A 17,910-nucleotide genomic window follows, 5' to 3' on the forward strand; every position below is an offset into this window, starting at 1 on the left:
GTGTGTGTGTGTGTGTGTGTGTGTGTGTGTGTGTGTGTGTGTGTGTGATATGCACATTTCCCCTTTAAGTACACTGCCTTGTTAATTAGATCAGCTCGCTGAGACCGCAGCTGCTGCCAGCAAGCTCCCTCCGTCCTGAGCCCTGTTGTGTGTCCCCCCTGCTCTATGGAAGATGGGGTAAGCGGGGTGCAGGAGCAGAGGGGAGGAGGGACATCCTGACATTAGCCCCCCTCTTCCTCCCCTGCCCCCCACCCAGCAAGCAGGAGTCTCGGGGAGCAGCTCCAAGGCAGAGGGCAGGAGCAGCACATGGCGGGGGGGGGGGACGGGACAGCTGCAATTGCTAGCCTGCTGGGCAGCTGATACATAGGGAACTTAGGGGAGCTGATAGGGGGGCTGCCGGTCCACCCTGGTTCCAAGCCCCCACCAGCTAGCTGCAACAGGCTGCTCTTCCTGCAAGCAGTGGACAAAGCAGGTGGCTACCAAACGACGTTAGAAGGGAGCATTGCACAACTTTAAACGAGCACGTTCCCTAACTGATCAGCAACCTAACAACGAAACAATGTTAACTGGGACGACTTTAAGTGAGGAGTTACTGTACTTGTTTTTGTAAACCCAATCTCAGTCCCTTAATGTGACAATGGACTTAATTACTCAAGGAGGTGAGTCTCTACAAAGAAACAGAAGAGCAATGTTCTCTAGAGTTTGAAAATGACTATTTTAATTTCAAATACAGGCAATTGAAAAAAGGTTCACAAGATCGACTGCTACAACTACTGAAGTAAATCTACTTGTGAAACTGAAATAGTCTGAACTGAGACAGTTATTTCAGTGAGACCTACATAAACGTTTTCACAAGGATTTCTCAGTTGCCAGACAGCACTTTGCTGACAAGAGCACAGAGATACAACTCTTGGTTTATGTGCCAAACAAGGATCTCATCAGAAACAAAAAGTTATGTATAAGTGAAAGTTTATACTTTTGATTCAGCTTTGTATGATCACTGGCACAGTCAATCTTAAATCAATGTCACACTTCAAATTTATTCACAGAAGCATTCTCAGTGCATGTTTAGAACATTGTTGTCTTTGCTGTGAAGTCTGCTAAGCTCAGAGAAAAAATGAAGTTACTCCAACTGTCATAGCTGAATCTTAATTACAAGAAACTTACTCTTTTTCCCAGGCCAGAGCTCTCATCAGCTTGTGTGTATCATTGTAGTAATTGTGGACAGGGAAGGTAATAACAAGGGCTGTAGCATTATTGTAGTTTTCATCTATATGCAAAAAAGGAAGAGGTTAGAAGGAGAAAACACTAAAACCCACTATGAAAACATGACATCTTTCTTTGTGAGGAAGATGGGGCACTTTTTGTAAAGTGTTCTCTTTGATTTTAATGGGAGGTTGTTTCAAGCAACTCATTTCCGGTCTCTGGCATCCCACTGAATCCAATCTGCTTAGTCACCTGCAACCACTCCTCAGATTTCAGGAGCACCCATAAACTATTACAGAGAAACTTTGTCTGCAGGGACACATGGGCTGATGAGAATTTTGGAGTTCATCCAAGGAGAAACATTCTTCATTAGCTAAGTGTGATATCAAAGTATTAAGAAAGGTAATCCTGAAGTAGTTCATAACCTAAATAAAGAAATTCATATTGATATTGTGCCTATATATCTAGCGCAGGGGTGGGCAAACTACAGTCTGGGGGCTGCATCCGGCCCTTCAGACGTTTTAATCCAGCCTTCATTCTCCCGCCAGGGAGCAGGGTCAGGGGCTTGCCCTACTCCATGTGTGTCGTGGCTCCACATGGCTCCCAGAAGCGGCAGCATGTCGCCCACTCTGGCTCCTACATGTAGGGGCAGCCAGAGAGCTCTGCATGCTGCCCCTGCCCCAAGCGTGGACCCCACAGCTCCCAGTGGTCGGGAACCGTGGCCAATGGGGACTGTAGGGGCAGTGCCTGCCAACGGAGCAGAGCGCAGAGCTGTCTGGCCGCGCCTCCGCTTAGGAGGCGGAGCGGTACATGCCACTGCTTCTGGGAGCTGCTTGAGGTAAGCGCTGCCTGGAGGCTGCACCTCTGACCCCCTCCCACATCTCAATTCTCTGCCCCAGCCCTGATCCCATTCTCCAAACCCCTTGGTCCCAGCCCAGAGCACCCTCCTGCACCCTCAACCCCACCCCAGACCCTACACCCCAGCCAGAGCCCCCTCCCACATCCCAACTCCCAATTTCATGAGCATTCATGGCCCGCCATACCATTTTCATACCCAGATGTGGCCCTCAGGCCAAAAAGATTGCCCACCCCTGATCTAGCGTATAAATGACAAGCATTCCTGTTCACCCCCACTCAAATTATGCCACAATAAATAAATAAATAAAATAAAATAAAATCAAAGTAACAGAGAATATGACATTAACTTGTACACAAACTCCGATCCCTTAGCACTGAATTTCCAGTGAGTTACCATTTATTTAAATGGAAGAAGATTGGGCAATCAGAGAAAGCCTAAGTTTCTCAGAGTGCACATTTATCACATCATTTCAATCAAAAACATATTACTATGTGATTAGATTCACCTTGACCCTACCCTATCACTCACATTAAATATTCAAAAGGAACACTGTCAAGGTCAATGGGGCCAAATTTTATTTTGGAGGCACCATAGTGTGTTCATTTTAAAAATAATCCCACGCCTCCCAGTCCTGAGTATCTAAAGACTTCCCTAAAATAAATTACTATTCATCATTGTTTACCCCATCTCCTCTGCTCTGTTCTAAGTGATCCAAAAGACCAGAGCACATCACACCATCCCTCAAACTCTTATCTATTTCATTTCTTCCCTCTAAATCTTTCCAATAAACCAACACACACATACACGGAGAGCTTTCATAGGGCAGGTGGAACTCGGGGGACACAAACAGAGTATGTTCTGTTCTGAATATTTAGCAGGAACTGTCATTTTTTTTTTTTTTGCTAATATGCCACAATATTAATGGTCTTTCTGAAACAGTTTGTTTCCATCCCTCCCAGGTCAAGTCTACGAGAAAGTCATTACATCCTCACATGACTATCTAATCATTCTTGCAAGCAGGCAATTTACCAGACCCCAACTCTCTGGAGTACATTATACAGCACCATAAGACATCCATGGCACTTTACAAGTAAACAGAAGGCATTCACAATGGTGAAGAGACAAAGGGAACAGAGTACAAAGCTGTACAAACCTACAAAGACAGTGATCTAATTTAAGAAGCATCGACCTTAAGTACTTGAACAATATTTCCAGCTCTATTTGCAATTACACCTACCATCATATCCTCCCAACACTAGCCATGGAAAGACAGGTCCACCAAATGTTCCCAAACAGGGATCATGAAGCTCACTTGTATCATTTAGAGATGCTGGGGCCCTGCAAAATATATTCACAATTGATTTTTTTTTTTAAATAATCTGATATTTGGGGTGCAAAGCAGCATTGAAAATTTGTACACTTACATATCGTTTACAGTGTTATAGCGATTATGCTGGGTATTGGAGTGACAGAGCAATAACTACATTTGTAAACTGAACACAAAGTCTGCTTGTTTTGTGATGTAAACTGAAAGGTGAAAGCTTATCTGTAAGTTACTTATTGTGGTTTAAAAAAATATTTTAAGCTGAAAAAAAAAACCCTTCAAAAAACACAACTATATTTCTCACGTGAAGCCTTTTAAAATTGCTAGTACAGAAGTATTTTACTTTAGAAAAACACTTTTCTCTCTAATGCCCTGAAGAAATAATCCAGGAATCCCCATGTTGCTGATTTGAAGCAGAAGAATATCCTGCATTTTTCCCAGGAGGTGGGGCTTGCTCAAGCCTCTGTATGAGTCTCTAGTTCTGCATCCATCACTGACTGTGAAAAACCCCACTGGAGAGTTGACAGACATGGAAATGCAGGAAAAAGATGCTATACTACCAGTCAAAAGTACACACCCAGATGGCATTCCATCAAATAAACCAGGAAAAAAATTCAGAGGCAGCTGGCATGAATATGGATACAGCATGTCAAATGGAAAAAACAAAAACCCCAAAACAGTTTTTAAGAGTCCATCTACACAAATATTTTTAAAGCATGTATTTAGTGGCACTGCTTACCGGACACAGTACAAGAAGTGAGTGTGATAATCAGCATAGACATAGTACTCATCGCTATCTGAATGGTTTAGAACGGAGTAACTGTTCTGAAAGTAGTTGAGCACACTCAGGATAGTGCAGTTGTTATTGTAGGGAGCAAGAGGAGCCAGGCAGATGTCCTTCAGCATTACAGTCTCATTGTCATAAGAAGCAGTTATGTTTTCAATAGCATTCTGCAAATCTAGCACCTGAAACAAAAAACACTATCACTCAAACAGCACTGCCAAGGCATTTGGTGGAGCGGAAAGAGCATTTTTCTTCTCGGTGTAAGATCAAATACTTTTAAAAAAGTCATGGGGCATTTTTCGTGGTTTCTGAGCTGGGTACCATGCTTTTAATATAAGCACACAGCAAATGATGAAGCAAAATATGTTTTTTATTCTAAGTACTAGAGGAGTATTTTTCATATATATTGAGGTTCAAAGCAGGTGGGAATGAAGGTACAGGAGCTTAAAAACAGGGGCGGGCAAAGAGGAGGAAGGTGATTAGCCCTTTGCTGCAAAGCAGATTGGAAGTTCTTACAGTCTCTTTGCTAACTCCAGAGGACAATACATTTTAGATATTTATAACAGACTAGTTTTTGGTGGAAATTCACATTACACCTCTACCTCGATATAACGCTACCTGATATAACACGAATCCGGATATAGGGGGTGCACTCCACACTCCGATGTGGATCAAAGCAAGTTCAATATAACACGGTTTCATCTATAACGAGGTAAGATTTTTTGGCTCCCGAGGACAGCGTTATATCAAGGTAGAGGTGTATATGCTAACAACATAGATGAAACAAAACCCAGCTTCATACTGATAATTAATCCCTTTTAGGGTCCTACAAGTATTGCAAAACACATTGCATTCACAGCTCTTCCACATGGACAGGCCTGCAAAACCCATGTTACCTGGTATAGGATGTCTTTGTCAAGCGGAGGCCCAAAAGGCACATCAGCTCCTGATGGGACTGGTGAGTAGGTGTGTGGCTTACTGTGTGGGGCTTGGATAATAAGTTGTTCAGTACGGAAGAAAGGTCCAAAGTGAGCGTCAAAGTACTGCTTCTCCTTGCGAGCTTGGCTGCTTGGGGCTGACCAAAGGTCTACAGGGTTTGTAGTGAGTTTGATATACACCAGGCCTGAACAGCACATGGCAATGAAGACCAGAGAGAAGAGAACAACAGGCCGTGGATTTCGAACACAGAAAGCCCCCCAGGACATGAATGTGAGCCGTAAACAGTTCTCAAACCTCTCACCAAGTCTTTCACCACAGGAAGCCTCACCTGTAGGAAGAGGAGATACAAGATCCAAACTATTAAAATGAACTATTTTCTTATCGAGTAATTTCTTTGGATCAGTCAGATGCTTCCAGGCATCCATACAGAGGAGATCATCTATTGATTCTAGATTTTTTTTTAAATTACCATAAACCAAAGATAAAGGTCTTATCAACAAAGGGGCTCAAGCAGGAGAAAAACTGCTAAAACACTGTTCTAGCTACAGTAGTTTTTAACAATGTGGCAAGCCAGTGTGGCACAATTAGATGGAACCATGTTTATAAAAAACATGCTACTAGTAGTCCCACCTACACTTGAGCATACCCATGATTGGCAGGATTAGAGGCATCGGAGCTTTAACACTTATTTGTAGTGTGGATGGGACAGGACATTTGTAGAACATTAAAATCATGTTAGGTCATGACCTGATTCTCTATAATTATGTTGTCCTAATCACAGGAGAAAGTAAAAATTATTCCTAAGAATGCCAAACTATACATTGGCATGGCTAAATTTTCAAGTGTATGTGGACCCACAACTTGGCCCCATCCACAATGATGAGCCAAAGGATGTAAAAAAGGAGTTTGGCTGGGACTGTATTTAAAATGTTACTCCCAAATTCTATATAAAGTCAGCACAATGAGAGTATGAAGAAAGTGCAGAAAAACTGAATTAAGATGAACCAACTAGGGCAGGAATGTTGGACTAGATGGTCTTTTGGGGTTCCTAAAATGTCTCAGACTCTTCAGAGAAGGAAATATCTAATCAAACCCTATCATTATGATCCCAGACCTACCATTGTCATGGCGAGAATTAACAGAGAAGGCTATATTGCTGTCGATTGGAGTGTATTCGGAGACAAAATGCCTTTTTCTGTTAAAAAACAAAGACAAAACAGATCATATATTCAGTATGTGGTTCTTTTGCAAAAATCAATACAACTGTTTTCCAGCATTGTACTATTGCAAAAAATACAGTAATAGAGGTGAATCAGGCGATCCAGTCTGGATCGGAATTGGCAAGCATTCCACTTTAGGTCCATCTCTAACCAATATCGTCACAAACAACAATATTTCACTATAAGCTTTATGCATCTTAAATTTGTCATATTTTAGAAACGAAGGGAAAATTATGACATATCTAAACTCACCTTAAACTTAGATCATTAAGAAACTATTTCTGGAAATTTAGGGTTTAATGTTTTAGACTAAAAAGTTTGCCAATAGTTTAAAAAAAAAAAATGCAAGTGTAAAGACTGAAAGACCAGACGCTCCCTCCCTCCCACCCACCCCCACCCCAAAACGTGTCTGCATTATTCTCCAACACTACTACTTAGGCCTTCCCTGAACAGACCCATATGGTCACAACTTCTTTAAACCCCTTTCTGAAGGGCCAACTCTGATGTGACACCTGCAAGAAAACCACCAACCCATAATGGCTACGCTGAGGGACAGCTAGGAAAAGTGTATACATATGAAGCTAAACAAATAGCCAAGTGTACATAATATATAAATATTGTATACATTTCCTTGTGACCTTAGCCATCCACCCTTCATATGTTGTTCATCCTGTTAGATAACCTCTGCAGGGCAGGAACCACATCTACTTCCATGGTCTTCAGTTTAAATAATGTATTTAGGTTTGTTTCCACTTGTGACTATCAAAATCATCTTAGCACAGTATGAATGTTAAAAAGCTCTCCCTTGAAAAGTCTTCCTAACCCCAAAATGAACTCCACTTATACACACACAAACTGGGGAAACATAATATTGCGGCATGTCCCAAAAGTCACAAAATCCAGGCTCACGAAAACCACAGGAGGATGTAAATTCCACAGTGAAGGACTGACCCACTACTGAACAGTCACCATCCACATTCAGTTAAATCCATTAGTGAGTTGCTGACTCTCTAATTGCCTTCCGAGAGTCAGCAAAACCCACTTAATCCTTTCACAGCTGTCAGTCAAGATACTTAGAGCTTTGTAACCCAGAAGTCAACTGGTAGCCAGTGTAGATCCAAGCATTAATGTGTTTTGTGGTCTTGTCTACATTAGATGTGTTGCAACATACATCCTATCCGAATACAAAGTTCCTTTAAGATTACCGATCATAATCCATAGATATGTGCCAAGACTTTAGCAGACCTAATGGATCACCATCCCTCTTGGTGACAGGTCTTCTGCTGCAGATGGTTATTCTCACAAGCCCCAGCTTTGCAAAGAGAGCTGCCTGTGAATGTACTTAACAAGTTTACACTTGTCAGACTGGCTAGCCTGCCCACACCGCACTAGAGGTTTCAATGATTTGATTGTACTGTTGTAAGATGTTACAGTTCTCTAGGGTAGACAAGCCATTTGTGAGATAACACTTAGTAAGCGGGCTATGTTTACCATCAGTTCAACAGCTTTTGTTTTTAGTTGTGTTTGGGGTATTTTTTTTTTTTAGGGATGATATCAACGCTCATGACTATTTGTCACAAGGCAGTTATTGTTTATTACACTTCCCACTGTATCACATTGTTATGCGTCTGTATATTTACACTTCCACAGCTACAACAAGGGCTTTTGTCAAAAGTTATACATGGAGTTCTATTATTGCCACTACTGAGCCTTTGGAAAACCAGCATAGACAAAAGTCTCCTGCTGTTGCCACAGCACTGTGTAAACCAGGGGCAGGCAAACCTTTTGGCCTGAGGGCCGCATCGGGTTTCGGAAATTGTATGGAGGGCCGGTTAGGGGAGGGGGCGAGGGCCGGTTAGGGGAGGGGGCGAGGCCTCCCCCCAGGACTCCTGCCCCATCTACCCCCCCCCCACACACACACACACACACGCTCCCTGTCCCCTGACCGCGCCCAGAACCCCCACTCCTGACTGCCCCCTGCCACCCCATCCAACCCCTCCTATCATTCCTAACGCCCCCCCCCGACCCCTGCCCCATCCAACCACCCCTTCTCCCTGTCCCGACTGCCCCCTGCCGCCCCATCCAACCCCCTCTCCTTCCTGATTGCCCCCCCCAGACTCCTGCCCCCATTCACCCCCCCATTCCACACCCTCTGACTGCCTCGACTCCTATCCATACCCCCACCCCCTGACCATCCCACTGAACTCCCCTGTCCTCTATCCAGCTCCCCCGCTCCCTGCCCCCTTACCGTGCTGCCTGGAGCACCAGTGGCTGGCGGCGCTACAGCTGCGCTGCCCGCTTGGAGCCAGCCACGCTACCGCGCAGCACAGAGCACCGGGTCAGGCTGGGCTCTGCAGCTGCGCTGCCCCAGGAGCTCACAGCCCCACCGCCCAGAGCATTGCACTGGCAGCGGAGCGAGCTGAGGCTGTGGGGAAGGGGGGACAGCAGGGGAGGGGCTGGGGGTGAGCCTCCCGGGCCAGGAGCGTCCCGCAGGCCAGATGTGGCCCGTAGGCTGTAGTTTGCCCGCCTTTGGTGTAAACCAACCGGTGAAGACAGGCCTCTAGAGTTTTTCCTCCTCTAAGTGTGTCTACACAGCAAGCAAACAACTGCAGATGGCCCAGCTCAGCTAACTCAGGCTTGCAAGCTTCAGGCTGTGGGGGACATTTGGGCTCAGGCTGGAGCAGAGCTCTGGGACCCTCCCCCTTTGCAGGGTCCCAGAGCTCAGGCTCCAGCAGAAGTCTGAATATCTACACTGCAATTTTTAGCCCCACAGCCTGAGCTCTGAGAGTCTGAGTCAGCTGACTGGGTCAGCCACAGCTGTGCCAGGGATTTTTTTTATTTCCCTGTAGATGTACCCACTTGTTATTTAGACTTTCACTTCCACTGTTGGTATAGTATAGTTTAGTTAGCAACAGGGCCGGCTCCAGGCACCAGCTTAACAAGCAGGTGCTTGGGGCGGCCAAGGGAGAGGGGCGGTACCTGCGGCAATTCGGGGGTGGCAGGTCCCTCACTCCCTCTAGGAGCGAAGGACCTGCCGCTGAACTGCCGCCGCTGATCGCAGCTTTTTTTTTTTTTTGCTTGGGGCGGCAGAAATGCTGGAGCCGGCCCTGGTTAGCAATGGTGGAAGTGCTACTCTATAGTCTAGATACAACGGTGGGAGTTCCTTTGAAAAATTCTTGGACACAGGTTTATTTTTACTTGCTTGTAACTTTTCAGAAAGTTCCTCTTTGGGCTTGAAAAGCTTCCAAAGCTTTGTCTCAGTCCACAGGTGATTTATTTATTTTTGAGGGGAGGCAGTAGATAGTAGGAGAGGGCTGAGTTGAAGTTTCTTTAGCCATTTTTGTATTATGGGAGAATGAAAAGTATACACACTTTATGCTGAAAGTTGTAAGATTTAAGCTCCCCCAAAAACAAAAGACAGAAGAAAAATACTCTAAAGTTAACATCTTGCTAGTTCTCAACGAGGAAGAATCTCTGCAAAGGATAATAAACTGATGGTGTAAATAATTTTCAAATTCAAGTTAGTGAACATGCAGAGTAGCGATCTTGTGGGACTTCAGCAGGCCTACCAGAGACCTTTGGGATAAGACATATAGGATTAGATAACTGCACATTCTCCCTGCCTTGCCTGGCACAACAGCTGCTGCTACATGCATTAGATTGTAAAACTCTCAGTGAAATGTACAACAAGTTCTTCCACTTGCCTTTGATCTTTCCCTTGCAGGGACAGGTGAAAAAATCAGGAACATGAAAGTAGTTTGTGTAGCCTGCTATTTTCAGCTCTTTGCCACAACTGCATCAGAATTCCACAATTTTCTGAACATTTTACTATACCCCCCCCCCAAGAATTCAGTTCCCAACTTTTTCTGTTAGAAGTATGCACCATCCCAATGAGAACAGCTGCGTCCAACAAAAATCTAGTGTTCTGGTGCTCTGTTAACCAACCCTTGCTGAAAACTGTCCCCAGCCAAAACAGCAAAGCTGTGAACTCATCTCTCTGCATTCACTTCAGGTTCCAAACTTAATTCAGGTGGGCCATTTAAAGTGATAATGAATACAAGGAATGTCCTCTCTCCCCAATGCTCTTAAAAATGAAGAAAACTAAATGCAATAGACTATGCTAATAAGTTTAAATGCACAAAGTCAGGAAATGAAAAGAGTTCAAGGATATACAAATTAATGTGGCCATGAAAATATTCAACAGCATATAAATATGGCTAAGTTACTGAGAACTTTGACTTTTCCATTTCTAATGTAATTTAAGATTCTTTTTAAACATACCTATATGGGTAACATTAAATTGTTAACAAGCTATTCCTACACACTGTACATGAAAACAGTACTATTGTTATCACAAAAAACTGCTTACTTTCCCAGAGTGCAAAATAATTTTTGAACATGTTAACAGAAAAAATAAATGAGTTTATTTGCATCAATATTGAGCATTTTAAATTGCCTGTTTACCTGTAACACCAGACTCCAAAAATGACTGCAAAAAATACAAGTAAAAATCCCATGTAGGAGATCCACATGATGACATACATAGCATCCAAACCAAGCAAAAGCCAAGGTGCAGGAGGTGGAGGAGGCTGAGGCTTGGGACCACAAACAAGGGAACAGTCCTGACAGCTGCATGGTCCTGTAACATCATCCATAGATTCATTACACCCTTTGGTAGCATTGTTCATAGGACTCATTCCATGGAGAGAAATATCTAAAACCAGAGACAGTAATTATAAATGTGAAACTCCCATTTCATTTCTGTGTTTCTTTATTTTTAAAGAAGTGGTATTGTCATCCCCAAATGTTCAAAATTCACAAGTCAGGCCCCACCAAAATCATTAGATATTTGCCATTTGATTTTTGAGCCTTCAGGATGCACTCGCGTCACATTTTCAGAATTTTCTCCACAACCATGAGGACTAGAAACTTACTTTTAAAAATATGAAAGCTGAGATTCTCATATGATCACAGGACCAAAGAAGCTGGGGCTTTAAGAAAAGTCTCCATCATCATAAAACTAGCAATAAAAGTTGTGAACTTTGGCAATATAGAGGTGATTCTAGCGCAAGCTGTATGAAGTGATTTTTTAAAAAGTATATAAATTAAAATCTATTAATTTTCTTTACTTTTAGCACCAAAATCATACTTAAAAACACATGTAACATTTTACAGTGTGCAAATTCAACGTATTTGGAAAAATTTGTAATCAGATATAAAGGGGAAGGATTGCTTACACTACACTAGTGGTTCTCAACCCGCAGACCACTTGCGGCCCAATCAGCACTCAGCTCTGGCCCACGTGACATCCTCAGGGCCATACAGGTAGTATATATGCATATATACGGCCCACATAACACAGAGAGCTGCATATGTGGCTCACGATGGTAAATAGTTGGCATAAGCCAGTGGTTCTCAACCTGTTTCTGATGAACTAGGGGAAAACCCTCCCCCACATACTTTTAGCACTTGTCTACACTAGAGAGAGGGGTCACGGTTAGGTCCAGCTTCACTAAAAATGTTAACTTTAACCACTTTTCTCACTCCAAGTGTAAACTCAGAAATCTAAACTATTAAGAAATATTGCAGAGATTTTTAAACTGCTTGCCTTTTAAACAGCTCACCTCTTACTACTGAATAAAAGGATCCAATTAGAAGATAGTGATTAGAACAGCAAATTCTGACTATCAAGAGAGAGAATTATCTACCTTGCTATGTTGTTTCAGTGTAACATGGTGCTTCTCAACAACACTAACATTCACCAAGAAGCCAAGACAATTAAAATCCTCTCTAGTTCAGTATTATTATAAAACTATATAGTTTATACTGCCGTAATATACTATTCTCATGTTAATTCTAATACATTATTGGATTTTACTACCACCTGTACTACCACAACAATGCATACAATGTAAACACTTATGTTTAGGACACAGGCCGTACACAGAAGAAAAAAAGTTCCATTTCTTACCTGAAAAAATAGGAATGATGCTGAAAGGAGTCTGTCCATTATTCTTATTAAACATGTACTCAATCCAATTGGTAGCATTGCAGTCTTTAGCATCTTTCCCACATAGTAGCCCCAATGCTTTAACATTACTTGATGGTGCTTCCACATCTTTGCAGGCATTATACATGGCTAGAAAAAGTGTTATTAGGAAAGTATAAAAAAGTCCATGCTATTAAACAAAACAATGCAATTTTTAAAAGGTTTATTTTGCATATTGAATTCTGGAAGTAAACAAGTCAAAATTTAGTTCTTTAAATTCACAGAAGATGCCTTAAGCTTTAAACAGCAGATGCAGAATGTACATCCGGGGGGTGGGGTGGGGTGCGGTGGGGTGGGGAGGGGAGAGAGATAGAATGAACAAACTGATGGAAAACTGATTTTATCAAACCTAATGTACTTAATGGAGGAACTTCTAGGGATACTCAACCCTGAGTACCTAAAAGAAGGAGGATGTTCTAGGAGACCCTCCTAACTACCACACGAAGTACATTTTTATTATTCAACCTTTCATTCCAAATAATCTCGTACATAGCATGAACATAAGAAGCTGACTGAGAGGCCAAATCTACCTTATAATTAAAACTGAGTCAGGAGACCCAGTTACAGTAAGGTTCAAATTTGTAATGTCGATTGAATTTAACTGTTTAACTGGGCTAAAGCCTTGGACAGCTCACACTAGAAACAGGAATTACGTTAACTCAGTTGCAATTATAACAGGGCACTCCACACAGTTTCCTTTCAGAGAAAATGAAGCATTCAAGTACAATTTAGAATTTTTACACTTCTGTAAGAATAATATTTGTCTTACAAAATGCAATTTTCTACCACAACTGTCAAAAATGAAAGCGCTACATCAAACCTTGAAGCCACTATATGTTCATGCAAGACTTCATTGTTTCTCTCAGACTTGTATGACAATACTTTGTAAGATTTTCGTGAGAGGGCCTATTTCTTATTACATGTTGTACAGAGTCTAACACAATGGGGACCCAATCTTGATTGGGCCTTTCGGCACTACCATAATATAATAATAATGCAGAACCACTTCAGCAAAACCAGAGGTGGTCATTCTATAACTGAAATTCTACATTCACGTTAATATTTTAAGCAGCTTATTATTATAAAACTTTTCTAAGGGGTCCATTGCTATAGTTTTAGGCACTTGCCTGGGCCAAGAAAGAGATTCTAAGGTAAGTTACAAGCAAATGTCAAATGATCAAAAGGATAATTTCCATTCCCTCTCTCCCAGTTCCTCTATTGAAAGAAGTCTATAGTCAAAAAGACAATGTGTTTATCTGAAAATCTAGATGAGTATGAGGAATTCACAATATACCATACTCAAGGAGCATACTAACTGAACTGGGTTTGCTTACCATTGGCAAAACTCTCTCCAATATAATACTGTAGCTCTGTGATGCTGGTTTTGTTCGCTTTTATGACAGGATCATAATAAGGTATAGTATTTGTAACATTCAAAAAGTCAACTTGATGTGGACTGCAGGTCAACTCACAGAACAGGTTAATTAAATTATAAAAACAAGATGGGCATCTGCAGAAGAAAAAAAGCCAGTTAAACATTGGATTTGATTCATACATGTACACACACAAATACAAAGAGATTCACTTTGAAGGAAACATTTTACCAGGAAAGGTAAATGTTTCTTACAATTAAAACTACTGAGGACTCAAAATATGAGTAATTCAGTCTTGCAAACTACTCTATTAAGACTTAAGCTTAAATTGTGCATCTACTAATTACATAATAATTCTAGATTTTCCTAATCAAATGTCACTCCTAAGAAGAGTTCTCTCTCCTAATTGCAATTCAGCAGTGTTGTGAGGATGGACGAAAGGAGTAAAAACCAACTCAGAAACAAACTTAGGGAGTTGCCCTGTTACCACCAAAAATGGCGAGAGCTGTAAAGGTGATGTTTAAATTAAATAGACAGTAGAACAAGTCTGGATTGCTCTTTGGGTGGGGCCCAGACATGACAAAAGGGAGCCCACATTCCCTTGGTGAACAATAGAAAGAACCACTGTGCCGGAATACAAGTTTCTCCCAACCATTCCCGTGAAGTTTTCTTCTTGACAAGCTTTCCCCAGTAACACCAATTTCACTAAGTCACAAAAATACTATTTTCTTTTTGTCAGCTCATAAAAACAGCTAACAGAATGTGCTTTTATTCATTAATGTTACAAAGTGCTAATCATTTCAAGCTGTTTGTCAGCATACCTGGAGAGAAACTGCAGAGGCAGCTGCAAGTTATTTTTCAAAGTCTGAAGCTGCTGAACATCGCAACAAACACTAACGTTATCAAAGAGTAAACCTGGGCAGAGTTCCTTAAATAAAAAAAAAGGTCACAAAGCCATTAATTATAATCAAGTGGGGGGGAAAAGTAGGATTAAGGCATTTAACAACTTCATACATATAGATGTCAGTAGAAAGTAACTTAAGAGAACACTAGTCATTCTGCTTCTGTGACAAAGAATTCATAACATTACCATCTTAATTAGAAAGTTGTCAGGATACTGAACTTGACTTAACATGATTTGTTATGGAAGAGGGGAAAAGAGATTTCTTCTTGTCTGCAAGGGACTGTCTCTTTTTAGAACTGCATGGACACTATCTAGCTCACCAATTCACCCGTACATAAATATAGCATAAGGGTACTGAAGGAGCAGACAGGATGGTATGTACACATCCCAACTGGAATGATTTATTCCTGCAGTTTGTTAGTGTACTTTGATGATAAATCTCAGAAGAGATTCCAAAAGGCAAATTTATGAACCAATAGTCCTGGGCCTACCCCCATCAGCCATTAAACATGAAATATACATACAAAGCAATTTTGTTCAGACTACCTTGAACACTTGGGTTACGTCTACACAGCAAAAATAACCAACAGCAGCGAGTCTCAGACACTGGATCAACTGTCTCGGGCTCAGACTGCGGGGCTAAAAATAGCAGTGTAGACACTTGGGCTCAGGCCCTGGGTACTCAGACCTTCCCCCAGTCTCAAAAAACTAGGCTCCAACCCTAATCTGAGCATCTACATGGATATTTTTAGCCCTATGAGCCCAAGTCAACTGAACCAGCCTCTGAGACTCGTTGCCATGGGGTGTGGGTTGGGGTTTTTTTTGGCACAGTGTAGACAATCTACCCTGGAGACCAAAGTTTAATCTGAAGATTTGTTACAGAAACTCAGAAATTGTAGTTCAATGATATACAAGGTACTGGCATGGATTTGGCAGGACCTAAATCATACAAGGCAGTGACATGCTTGAAAGCATGCACCGATTTTTTTAGGCATAATGCAGAGTAATAAGTATCAGGGGGCTCACCTAAACACTATTAAACAAAGATGTGAAGTCACTGGTGCCATTGCTCAGTTCCATAATGTGTGCAGCCATTTCACGTTTTAAGGCCCAAGAACTTAGATTATTGCAGAAAATTATATTTAGGTCTTATGCACATCCCAGCCCATATTCTATTTACCTTCTAGTTTCTAAAAGAACAGTCCAAAAGAAACATACCTGCATTAAGTCATATCCATCCTTTGGTAATGGTATTGGTAGTCCTGTATATTTGCAGTTATATCTTTTACCTTCAGGATTCATTCCGCACTCCCCATACCAAACACATGATTGTGAAAGTACCTAAATAGAGGAAGTTGTGTTAGACAGTTGCATGGTAAAGAACTATTTAAAACCAAGAGACTTCATACCAAAATGGCAAATGTTTCAAATCACGGACTTTCAGAAAATTTTTAAATATTTATAATGGATTCAGAAAATATAAAGTAAATATTAGGAGAAAGGCCTCCATCTAGACATTTTTCTTTTAATAGTACCAAAAGCAGAGTACTATCAAACTAGAATCATATCAGTTCAGTAGATACTAGACAATGAAAGCTTTTAAACGCACACAAGAAAAAGCTAAAACAAGATCAACAGACAGGATAAAAATCAGTTTAATTTCTCTCTCTCTCTCACACACACACACACACACACACACTATCACTTTCCTCCTCCAGCAATACATACACATTTTCCTGGCTTAGCTAGTTAAACACACACACTTGCCCATTTGTATTCCCAGGGAAAGCACATTTACTACCCTGTTGGTACACAGTGATAGGATAGGTGTGGGAAATCACATTGGCAGGGCTATAATATGCAAGGGTTCTAGAGAACTCCCTATCCCACATGGGTAGTACTTTTCAATCAAATGCTGGGTAATACGGAAAAGCACTTGCTCATATGAGTTAAAATGCTCACAGGTGACAGCAGTTTGTAACCATTACTGTTATAAACCCTATAGAGAATATTTTGAATCTAATGTATTTGTATGCTGCAGAAATGCATCAAATTAATGTGACAAGTTGATTTATTAAGATGGGAAAGCTGAAATACAAGTTTGCCATCAGTAATTTGCTATAATTACTAATTCAGAGAAAACGCAGCATAAACATTACAGAAAGAGCAAGGATTATGTAATGCAAAAGTTTCTCAAGCATGTCTCTTTCATCACATGAGAGTCATCTGGTCATGGCAAAATTCAGGGAGTTGTGCTATCCATCAGCAGCACTCCCCTCCCCCTCCTAGCTTAAGCAGATTGTTTGTCACCAACATAAGAGCAGTGCAGCATTCCCCTATTTCTACAGCTGTACTGCTTTTAATTAGCTATAGAAAGGAATTTGAGGTCACTGTTAGCAATGCACTTAAAGTTTACTGCTAGCAATGAAGAAAGTTTACTTGGTACTAGCTCAAAATTTACACTGCAGTATACTAAGGGGAGAAAAGTTGAAGGGACCTCTTTTTGGAAAACTTAGCCTGAAATGCACAGAAGACCACATCTGTATGCCTTTCTTCCTCCCCCCCCCCCCCCTTTTTTTTTTTTTTTTTTTTTAACATGAATTAATACAATTTTTTTTTACTAGTCCTTTGGATTCTACCGTATGTAACTGAAACTGTAGAATTTCTGGTCTCTTCTATCACCAACAACTAAATTGACAATTCAAAGTTCATCTACTCTGGCAATTTCAACACATGTATCAATGTACAGTACTGTACACTATCATCCTGTTATTCCAAAAAAGTATTTTAAACAGCCTCTAACCCTTTGCAAAAATATTTTTGCAAATATATAATATAAGCAACACTTGAATGACATCACACACACACATTTAGTACATATTTCTGCAAGCTTTTCCGTTCTGAAAGTTGGATAGGACAGTTTTACAGATAAAGATGGGGCAGAAGTTTTCTAAACAACCTTTACTAGTGTTTGTCAATCATCACATGCTTATACTGCAAGGACAAACTCCTATGTTTTGTGCTTAACCATGAATAACTTTGTTCACTAATCCAAGGGACCCCTGACGGTCTCCAAACATAACATCTAAGGACTACACAGAATTACATTAAATGATTCCACAGCATCCAATACACTAAACATTTCTGTACTGGATGACAGACACAGAAACACACCCAAAAGATGATGAAAAAAATAATGATAGGACATTTGTCAAGGGAAGAAAGAAACTGTACTTACATTACAGTAATTGT

At 41.2% G+C, this 17,910-nt stretch overlaps 1 protein-coding gene across 1 annotated transcript in view; it reads right to left on the bottom strand.

The window, feature by feature from the left end:
• The window catches only part of NPC1 (NPC intracellular cholesterol transporter 1), a 37,181-nt gene extending 21,186 nt beyond the window's left edge, over positions 1-15,995 (bottom strand). The window contains exons 1-10 of the mRNA XM_024202655.3: positions 15,877-15,995; positions 14,576-14,682; positions 13,716-13,891; positions 12,304-12,471; positions 10,797-11,046; positions 6,231-6,307; positions 5,070-5,440; positions 4,129-4,355; positions 3,303-3,403; positions 1,168-1,270 (exon numbers count right to left, since the gene is read on the bottom strand). Coding sequence (XP_024058423.2) covers positions 1,168-1,270; positions 3,303-3,403; positions 4,129-4,355; positions 5,070-5,440; positions 6,231-6,307; positions 10,797-11,046; positions 12,304-12,471; positions 13,716-13,891; positions 14,576-14,682; positions 15,877-15,960 — 1,664 coding nt within the window. The 5' untranslated portion in view covers positions 15,961-15,995. The remainder of the gene's footprint in view (positions 1-1,167; positions 1,271-3,302; positions 3,404-4,128; positions 4,356-5,069; positions 5,441-6,230; positions 6,308-10,796; positions 11,047-12,303; positions 12,472-13,715; positions 13,892-14,575; positions 14,683-15,876) is intronic.
• Positions 15,996-17,910: the final 1,915 nt, after the last annotated feature.

The sequence above is a fragment of the Terrapene carolina genome, unplaced genomic scaffold (assembly GCF_002925995.2).
Source record: "Terrapene carolina triunguis isolate 2854851 unplaced genomic scaffold, T_m_triunguis-2.0 Scaffold58, whole genome shotgun sequence".
NCBI lineage: Eukaryota > Metazoa > Chordata > Testudines > Emydidae > Terrapene > Terrapene triunguis.